The following is a 10,405-nucleotide window of genomic DNA, read 5'->3' as shown; positions in this document are numbered from 1 at the left end:
CAAGGGGATATTTTTCAGTGGAAAATATCTTTGTAAAAGTCCTTGGACGCTGTAAAAGAAAATAACTCTCAAAAGAGTTCAAGCCTGGCCTGGCAAATTTTTATTTTCAAAAGAGTTATTTCCATTTTTAACATAAGAAAGGTATTTTGAAGAACACATCTGAAAAACAAGCTAACTTCTTGCAGAATAAAAAAGAGCAAGAGAAGTTTCCATGGGCACTAATCATTACGATCCAGTTTTTTAAAGCCATATGAATCCCTCTCTAAATGGCACAAATGCTAAAAATACTTCTAATATACAAAGATGTTCTTAATATAGAAAGAATATACAGTGTCAGGTAGCTTTAATAGGCCAAAAGGCAAGAAGAGGAAAATTCTGCAGCTCATCTGTAAAGAAAGCATGCACCTGTAAAAAGAATTAAGCATTATTTTGAATGTTGCCAAAATTCTGCAGAGAGACCTGCTTTGGAGAAAGCAATCATTCTGTATGGGCTTACTTATACACAGAGATATGTAATTTTCTACTATAAATATGTTAAATGCAGTTGATAATAGTGGAACTGTATTGATGCTCATCCATTTCTTTACCTCTCACATATTTTGGAAGAACTACATAGTGTTCTTGCTGTTTGGCATTTTAAGAGTTTGTTTAAAAGCTCACAAATCTGAAAAGAAATGAAGTTTAAAATGGGAAACAGCTGACATTTTATTATTTTATTAGATACCTCTTGTTTGATAAGAAATTTGAGACATAATTTTAGAAAATAACATTCTAAATAATACAAACATTTTACAATTGCAACTTACCATCTGTATTTAAATAAAACAGCAGCATAAGCCCACCAGAAGGCTAATGTAATTTTAATGTACCTCTGCACATGTTCTGTTATTCTGGTTTAAAAAGTCATATTAGGTGCAGAAGAAAAAAAGGCCTTTTTTAGGGGCTAGGCTTTGAAGCAGTAAATAAGCAACAGAGAGAGTCAAGTCAATCGGTGAGGAGAATTAGACAAAGATACCAAATACACTCATTTGCCTTCTAGAAGAGCTTGCTACCTAGTTAAAGTGCTAGCATAGTGTCTATTGCTTTAAATATCACAATGTTCACACCAATAATATACAGATAGGCAGGGCAGCATTTATTACACCCCGTTTTTAATAAAAACCATTTCTCATAAACAGATATTTCCAAGTCTTTTGCATAATTGCGTATGAAAACACTTATAATTTGCTTTTACACACAATCATATATAATTAATATATTAGAATTGCACAGCAACACTCAAAATCTACTTAATTTAGAAAAGGAAATTTTAGTTATATAAAGTAATTTTTGCAGTGTCTCACTCTTGCTGCTTAATAAGTTGGTTAGAATTCAAATACTAGAGAAATTGTGCTTCAAGATAACCTGATCAACTGTCATTTACAAAGGTACAAAATATACAGCAAAGTTAATCTCTCATTAAATAAAATATACAGATTAGCTAGTGTTACAGATCATTAGCTAACACCTTATTTTAAGGAATAAACTTCTAGAGAGCTCCCCCCCCAATATAGGAGAATTACACAACAGTTCTTTTCCCTGTATGTTTATGCAATGAGTCATGTTCACTTTAACTGCTGATAACAGAGGACTGGGTTTATCACCCTGCATAGCGAGGCCAAAAATGATCCCTGGTGGAACTGCAGTAAAGTCGATGTGAAACCCTAGAGATCAGTTTTGTCTAAGGTGTAACAGCCTATTCATTAATTTATTTATAGTAGTAATGCCAATCATTATCACTGTGGTGGCTTTTAATCCTCCATGAGAATTCTCCTGTAACCTACCAATCAACCTACCATTAAAATAAAGTGTTGCCAATATACTCCACGATCACTCTGTTAAAACAGTGAGCTATGAAAACTGCCTACTAATTCTTAAATGGATCTCCCTGATAATAAATGAGTTTTAACAAAAACAGCATGTTCCCACTTAAACCAGCCATCCTAATTTAACAGTTTGGAATGAATGGTAAGTGCGTGTATGTTAGGTTAGCAAAGAAGTGTAACACCAGCTACAACTACAGCAGTGTCACATCTCTGAGGTTTACTCTTGGTCCAGGCGTATATTAACCATGGCAAAGCACCGGCCTAGGCTCTGAAAGAATGGTAGAATGAAAACATCTGTCAGGCTCTTCCATACAGTTTGCACTGAAGGCAGGACCATGAGACAGGTTTTCACAAAAGGCACCACAACCCTGTAAAAGAGAAGATGAAAGATTTGAAGATTGGTGCTGTGACAGCATGGGGAAATCAGGATAATGGAACACAAGTGTGACATCTTATGGAAGACAAATGGTTCTTTAACTTTTATAACTTTTTAATATAAATATAAATATTTAAGCAAGTTGATTTTACTCTCTTGCAGTCATTCTCCATCAATTTGGTTTGCTCAAGACCTCATACCTGCATATGCAGAAACACCATTATGCATGTGGTCCTCTGGCCAGAATCATTTGTATGCAACATGAGAGAGTAGACACCAGCTTTCTTTTCATTGTGTCTCTGTTTACTAACCAGCAATTTCTTTACATGCCATTTAAAATTATGAACCTTTTCTGTCTCTCCTTGCTGCTAGCAAGGCTGGTGTACATGATCTGCTGTAGCCCTGCTGCCAACTACCGTGGCTGAAGAGCAATCATCTCCTAAGGACTCACTTGTGCTGTGGTCATATCTGAATGTGGGTCTTCAGGGGTTGACAGAAACACCATGTTTCCCAATTTGAGTTACTAGAAACAGCACCCTGTACAATCTGTTCTTGCTCTGCTGCCTCTTCTGGTGTTTCTTTTATCTGTTCTCTCTCCCAGACACACACAAGCACACAGGCACACATGCACATCACACCACTGGCATCTCATTCCTTCCCATCCCTGTTACAAGTTGCTACAGTAAAACAGAAACAGGAAGGCAATATCCAGTTACATCAGATTCTTACAATACAGATACATGCCACATCTAAGAAAAATGGGCTGATCCTGTACAGTTCTTAATTTGTGGGTGAGAAATTAACACTAGATTATAGTCAAAACTCCTTGTCAGGGGAAAAGATCTTTTTATTCACTCAGGGTACATACTAGAAAGTATTGTGCTTTCATCTCCCGAGCACTGGTAAGCATCTGGAGATTGCTCTCCATGTGTACCAATTCCAAAGCAATGTCATTAGTGGTGGCTTGAGTCACACATGCTAACAATGGAGGAGAGCCAGAAGTGCACATATGGGCAGCTCAGGAGAGCCAGTGGACACATGATAACTGACCACACTATTTTAGGTTATTCTCCTTCCTTAATAATTTACTGGCCTAAACCTCTGGTAATTTCACCGAGCTGGATTTTCTTACTTGGGTGCAGAAAAACTAGATGTATAAATAACTTAAATAATACTGAAGTGCTACTAGAGCAAGGTTTTAAAAAAATCTCTCTGCCATACTGAACATATTTACTTCCTAAAATAGGTAAAAGAAGCTAGAGATTCTTTTGATAAAGATAATAAACTCTGTTCTAGTTTACTGTTGCATTCAAAATTTAAGTTCCCAATCTTGCATTTGCATAATTCCATTGCAAAACTTTCACTGACTTCAACTGAAATGACAGAAAATAAATAATTTACTATTTCATCCTAAGTCTGAAAAGAAGAGGTGCTGTGTATTTACAATGCATAGTCTTCAGATTAACAAAGTAGAAAAAACCTACCACATTTTAAAAAAGTTGACGGCTAGAAATGTACAGAATCAAAATTAATTATTTTCAGTGTTTATCTAACAGCTTTTGTCATACAATGCAAGCCATATACTAGTATGTCAATGCTCTACTCAAAGCTAGCCCAGATGGATTTAAACAAGAATAGTTTTTCTAAAACCTTCTCTTTTGTCTCTGCTGAAACACCCCATATAGGACTGTGAGCATTACTGGAATAATGTGCCTCTAGTTTTAAGCTGAACCCTGTAAACTACATGTTTATAACCACCTATAATATCACTGCATACAGAATAGATGATTTATAGTGTAAAAAATCAGGCCTTAACCTGTTAGAATACAGCTGATATACATCAATAATGCAAAGGGAAAAAAAAATTGCTATTTTTCCAAGCAACACAGGGAAAAGAATAGCCAGAAATGGCTATTCTGTTTGTATTGACTTCACCTCTTTTCCATTTCAGATAGTTGATAAAGACAATATAATTGGTCCTTTGCTACCATTTATAATTAATTTGGCCTGATTTTTTAAAAAATCTAACTTAACTGGAGAGAAGCAGGAAAGACAACACTGCTTTTGGACCCTCTGTTGATAGGATCATACAAAATACAAACTAAACAAATACCACAGTATTCAGAAGATTCAGAGAAAGATGTAGAAGGCTGGAGAAGCAGTGACCATAGTAGTTGAAATTGCTGTAGAGGTCATTCACACAGTACTGGAACTCAACCTATTTTGATTATCTTAAATAAAATAAACATTAAAATGTTTTAGTAATCTTTAATAATCTTTTAGCACTTGCTATTCATTTTTTTTATTTATGGTAAATGCATGTGAAACCCACTGTAGACTAAATCTATAGGAGGATACATGGGACATGATAGCAACCAAAGCTAATTAATGTAAATAACTTTCAGTTTTAAAATAAAATTAATCTACTTATAGATTATAATTACTCAAACATCTTTCCTCGGAGAAGATCCTTTACACCCAGGAGAGTCATAAAAGGTATTTTCCAACTTTTAAATTATGTGTGTGTATATGGATGTGTATTTACATGTGTACAAGTCTGCGTCCTGTTCTGTACAAAATATGTTATCCTACAGTGCGATATTTCCAGATTATCAGAGGGTGCAATGTTGTCCATGGAGTGACCAGTCACACTTAAAAATAAATAATCAAATGCCACTAGAAGCCACATATTTGTTTTTGTGACCTGACAAACATAACACGCACATCCTTTGCTGCGGATTTATCCCGGTCTGTACTTTTGTTCTCAGACGCGGTAACTGCCTGCTTGAGTAATGTCTAACAGTAAAATTAAAGAAGGATATCCCAAGGATATCAACACTGATGCCATATCGGTACTACTAGTGTTACCATGTAGCACAGTATTGGGAAGAAAATGAAAGGTCTGTTGAATTTGTCATCTAAGATGAAGACAGCTACCTATATGAGCTCTCATTCAATCTTGCCATTTATACATATTATAAAATACCCCTTCTTTCACCAAGTGGGATGAATCGTGTCTTTTGGGAACTGTTGAACTGAAAAGTGCAAATTACCCCATTTTTTTCAATCCTATTGTATTTTCTCCTTATTCTGTTCAAGACACGACATCTACAAAGTTATACCACTCAACCTTTCTCACTTTTGCTCACATTACTTTTTCTTCTTGCTAAACCCTGAGGGAACACTGTCAAGAACCAAACACCCCTTGGAAATGGCAGAGCACAGTTTAATTCCCACTGATAATGAGAATCAACTTTTCACAGACTTGGGGAAAAATGTAGGAGTAGTCATGCACCATTAATTCAGATTCCTGCCTCAAAGTAAAGAATCACACCTTCTCCTGTAAGTTTTTCAAAATGGAATCTCAGACATGTCTTAATACTATTTTTCAAATGCTCTGTTTTTGTGCTTAAATTACCCGATTCCATGTACTACATCATGATTGTGGATTAAAAATCTTGTATGGCTCTACAGTACAAGCAAGCATTGTGAAAGATGACTATCAATTACCTAGCAGTTATACAGCTTCTTGCATCCCAATAACCATGGGGACAAGTGAGGTTGTCCCACAACCAAAGCCTTTCACAACTCACACACGGTATATGAAGTGCATTAAAATTGAACATTATGTATTCCAAGACCTGCGTAGACTGGAAAAGCTAAAACTACTACAAAGGAAGCAAGACACCATCCACGTACTTCCTCTTGATAAACCAAGGGATATGTACTGGACATCAAAGAAGAGGCATCAAGGCAGCACCACCAGGTGATAAGGTAGGCCTTCACAGCTGTACTGTAATTTATTTTGATTTCAGGCAGTCAGTAGGGACATGGTTTTAGAGTTGAGTATGATAGCAGCAGCTATGTAAATGAAGTTGAGGAATACAAAAAGGTAAGAAATGATGCATGTCCGTATCTGCTTAGCATGTAAGTCCCTGATTATATCTTAGCACTGTGAACGGAAGCTCAAGTGGGGAAGTGCTGTGAATACCTACTGCTTTAGCTGATGATCCCTACAAAGCTGTGTGAGCCCATCTCAGATCCAAGATTCAGGTTATGGATCCCCAAATGAATCACTGATTCTTAGTGTAAATATGCAACATACCAGAACATTATTCTGATAAGACTACAAAAAAGCATATATGAAATTCAAGTGTTAATTTCCAAGAGGTGGCAAACATGTGGCTTGGAACAAAAATCAGTTGCTGATCTATAAAAAATATAACAATTTTGCACAAGCCGCCTGAAAAAGCAGAAGTGTTCTGCTCATGTTCAAAAATCAATAACCTTAAGAGCTACAATCTAAGGACATATTTAAAAGCTTGTTAATTTCATAGAAAGATGTTACAACTCAGTGTGGCCTGTATACTCTGTGAAGAGAATGACAGTCATCAGTAAAGAAAAAATATGAAGTAGACTTCTTTGAACTGGCTTATATATAAATCACCAGCCTGCTAGCTGGCCCAGTTTCAGCCCATCAGTATGTTTTACCAGGTAGTGTGAAACCAGATTCTGGCTCAAGCAGCCAGAATGAGAACAGAATATGCTCCATCTTTATGGTTAAAAATGAAAATTAAGTGTATTACTATATATTTCTTACTGAGCTTTCTTTTTTTTGGGTGAGGGACAACATTCACTATCAGGTATGATGGGGGCAATTCACAAGGTGCCCTTGAGCATGAGAAATACTGATTTAGACCTAACGTGGATTTTTAACATGCTGACGAAACTGCAATGACGTGTGACATCCACAGAGCTTTGTGCTCGAGCACCTCCAAAAGTTGTTGAAACACTTCTGACTTTAGCCTCAGGAAAAGCTCCCTTACAACATACCCATATCATCACTTCACTGGTTTGGATGATAAAAATGAAGCACAGAGACTCTGAGTGGCAGCCTTCTTGGGAGGGTTTGCCCAGGGTCTTCCCATGACATTTAAATAGCTGAAGACAGAGTTATAATGGAATTCCCTTTCTTTCACATACAAAACAAGGAGGTTTTTTTTCAGACCCAATGGGCCTACAAGGGAGCCAGTACCCTATACTTAGGACCTCTAAACCTGCACTGCTTTTTCACTACCCTTTCAACTCCTCACTCCCATGAAATCTGGAACACGAAGAGGTGCAGAGATGCCAACTTAGTCTCAGTGTGTTCCACCTTTGTGTTGGAACAAATCCAGCTTGAGTTTGTGGGAAGATGAGACATTGTATTGAGAAAGTATTGCCTTTCGATGGTAGCACTGGAGGGAGTCCAAGGGGGTGCAGATAGCACTACTGAGTTACAGGACTCTTTCACATCCATCCCAGGTGCAAGGAAGATCAAAATGAAAGATCAATTCTGTAGTGACAATGAACCTGGGCAAAGAAAATAATTTGCTGGTGAAGCAAGTGTGTTCTCAGAAAGTCAAGAGAGACTTTTCAAATTAAGTGCTACAGTCAGACAGTCCTATTTCACATGTACTGAGAACCCACGGTTCCAGAGATAGTCACTAGGGACTACGTGCATAAATAGTAACTGACCTCTGAGCCCTGGTCTCTGTATCCAGCCTGTGAAATCCAGATACAAGATCCTTCTGAAGCACAAAAAAAAGTACTACAGTTTTAATAAATTTGGATTAATTTTTGCATAGGTATTTCACCACTGGAAACCTATATATACTCACCACACCCTTTTGCAGTCACACTGCGCACTATGGCACAGTGACAGCTGACAGAAGTAAAAATCTGGGCAACACCATGCCTATGCACTGCTTGTTTATAACAATTTGGGAACCAGAGATGTAGCAAGTGGGCATCTCTAAACTGCACTGTAAGTCCTTTGAATATTATGCAAGCATTATGCTCCAAAATTCAAGTTAATCAGTTTTCAAAATGGCTTGATAATTTCATCAACACAAACTTCTATTCCACTTTCAAAAACTGAAATCTGCACCCATGAGATTGCCACCACAGGTGCAGACAATCAGTGTATTCCCAGGGTTTTGAGTTCACTTCCGGTTTCTGTATTCTGTTTTCCTTAATAAAAGGAAAAGGATTCCCATGTTACCCAAGTCAAATTCGACTTTGACCAAAACTTTTATATACAGAAAATACTGGTTTGCAGAAATAACGTCAATAATCTGCATTCATCCCTTCCTCTGCAGCCTTTCGGACTGTCAGTTCTTTCCTCAACGTCATCATTCTCCCTGCCATTCTTCCTTGTCCACCATCATCTCCCTTTCTGGTCTCAAAGTACTCTTCCTGATATTTTGTGAGTATATTATGCTTAAAGTGCACAGGTTTGGTGTGACTTGGACAGCCAATGTATTTGTCTGTGAACTTGTACCATGTCCAGAAGAAGCTTTCCTAAGATCAGCAAGGTTTCTTGCTTAGGTGTGAGGGCTTTGGGGCACTGCATCTAGAGATAGCTATGTACCAGGTGCAAGGCACTGGCATTATATTTTATGGCAGTAACACAGGGCAAGCTGGGCCCTCAAAAGCTTTCTTCAGTCTGTGACAAAAAAAAATGAAAGAGGTAATGGTGCTAATAAGTTAGTAATAACTTCAGGTGTTAGTAATACTTCTGCCTAGATAATTAATTTAAAATACACGTTTGAACAAATTCTGCACTTCAGTTAAAAAAACAAATTCGGTCACCATTATCACTTCAGAAGCCAGCCATGGTTGGAATGCACTGCCGTAGGTGCCATCCAAGTGGCAATACACGCTCTCTGCCCCAAGGAGCTTACACAGTCGTGACAGACTGCTGGTAAAACCAAGGCAGGGAACTGAATCACAGAGAAAACATTGTTTCCTTTTCTCTCCCTTTAGAAATAAAGCAGTTAATATTAGCTGTATGACTACCGGCGTAAAGTCGGCCATCGCTGGTTGGGCAGTAGTGAGTGCTACAGCAGACGAGTCCTGCGGAGCTGTCGGCAGAGCCCAGGCACCGACGGGCACAGCACGCGCTTACCAGATGTGGAGGCAGCTGAGCGTCGCGAAGACGATCCCCACAACCAGGGCCAGCGGTATGGCGAGGACCAGAGTCAGAACCTTGTAGATCACGTACTTGCTGAGCTCAAACAGAGCGTGGCTGCAGATCCAGACCTTGTCGAAGGAGTGGGTGAGCTCGGGCTCCGCGATCACATCCTCGAACCCTAGCTGGAACAAGAGACGGCTCTGCCGTCACGGGGAGCTAGGGCGCGGGGAGCCCTCCGGGGACCCCCTCGCCGAGGACCCGAGCCCCGGCCCCGGCCCCGGCCCCGCCCGCCCCCGGCCCGGCCCGGCCCGCACCTGCAGGTGGGAGTTCAGCCCGTGCGGGTCGCGGTCCAGCTCGTCCTCCGCGCACTTCTCCGCCTCCGACAGCGCAGGGCCGCCGCTCCGCGGGAAGTTGTCGTCGTCCATGAAGATGCGGGTGTCCACCTTCTCCGTCTCCAGCCCCATGGCGCTGCCGCCGCTGCGCGGCTCCGGCCCGGCCCTGCCCCGTCCGCCGCCGCTGCCCCGCCGGGCCTGGCCGGGGCGGAGCGGGGCTGCCCGGGACACGCCCCGCGGGCCGCCCGGCTCCGGCGGCGGGAGCGCTGCTGAGCCCGGGGAGCCGCGGGTCGGGCTCGGGGTGGGCGCTCGCCGCAGCCCGCCCGCCCCTCGCCTCGGCAGCCGCTCGGCGGGCGCTCAGCCCTCCCGGCGGACTGCCCCGGCCGCCCGGAGCCCACGGGCGCGCTCGGTTTCCCCGTTCATCTGCGGTGCTCGGCTGTCACCGCGGCCTCACGCTCGACTGGCCTTTGTCAGCGTTTGTGGCATAGCAACAACAGGCAGCAGAAACAAAAAGCGGAGGGGGTTGTGCACTGGGTCGTGTTGAGCCGTGCCCGTGGCCCCCTTGCAGCTGTAGGGAAAACAGGGAAAGAAGGAGGGTGTGTCGCCCCTGCCCAGTGGTGTTCCCGTGTCCGGCCCCACCGGCCCGTCACACTCCAGCGGGATTTACTTGACTCGTGCTGCTTAAACTGCCTAATTTTTGCTGCAATAAAATACTGCATCTACCATTACAAGTATTTTCATGCCTTCTTTGGGTTTTAGCTTCAGTCCATACAAATTGTTTCCCCTATTTTATTTGAGAATATGTTTTAAACCTAAGAGTGATCTGTATAAAGTGACTAAATTATAATGACTGCTAAAGGTTCCTGTTAATATTGAT

The 10,405-nt window shown here is 40.9% G+C and overlaps 1 protein-coding gene across 1 annotated transcript; it reads right to left on the bottom strand.

Moving 5' to 3' along the window:
* Positions 1-1,114: 1,114 nt before the first annotated feature.
* On the bottom strand, positions 1,115-9,749 carry CAV2 (caveolin 2). Its single transcript, XM_082280927.1, has 3 exons — positions 9,511-9,749; positions 9,191-9,378; positions 1,115-2,233 (listed from the first exon to the last, which is right to left on the bottom strand). Exons 1-3 carry the CDS (start codon positions 9,658-9,660, stop codon positions 2,083-2,085), a joined length of 489 nt encoding a protein of 162 aa, XP_082137053.1. The 5' UTR covers positions 9,661-9,749; the 3' UTR covers positions 1,115-2,082.
* Between the last annotated feature and the right edge of the window lie 656 nt (positions 9,750-10,405).

The sequence above is a fragment of the Coloeus monedula genome (assembly GCF_965178545.1).
Source record: "Coloeus monedula genome assembly, chromosome: 4".
Lineage (NCBI taxonomy): Eukaryota > Metazoa > Chordata > Aves > Passeriformes > Corvidae > Coloeus > Coloeus monedula.
The sequence above is the reverse complement of the archived record's forward strand: the minus strand, read 5'-3'. Positions and strand labels throughout refer to the sequence as shown.

What these genes read in the sequence shown, in the direction of transcription:
- CAV2 (XM_082280927.1), bottom strand. Translation starts at nt 9,660, where the DNA reads ATGGGGCTGGAGACGGAGAAGGTGGACACCCGCATCTTCATGGACGAC. An exon ending in GGCTGAACTCCCACCTGCAG is followed by an intron (nt 9,379 to 9,510) that starts GTGCGGGCCGGG and finishes CTCTTGTTCCAG; the next exon opens with CTAGGGTTCGAGGATGTGAT. An exon ending in CTCAGCTGCCTCCACATCTG is followed by an intron (nt 2,234 to 9,190) that starts GTAAGCGCGTGC and finishes TCTCTTTTACAG; the next exon opens with GGTTGTGGTGCCTTTTGTGA.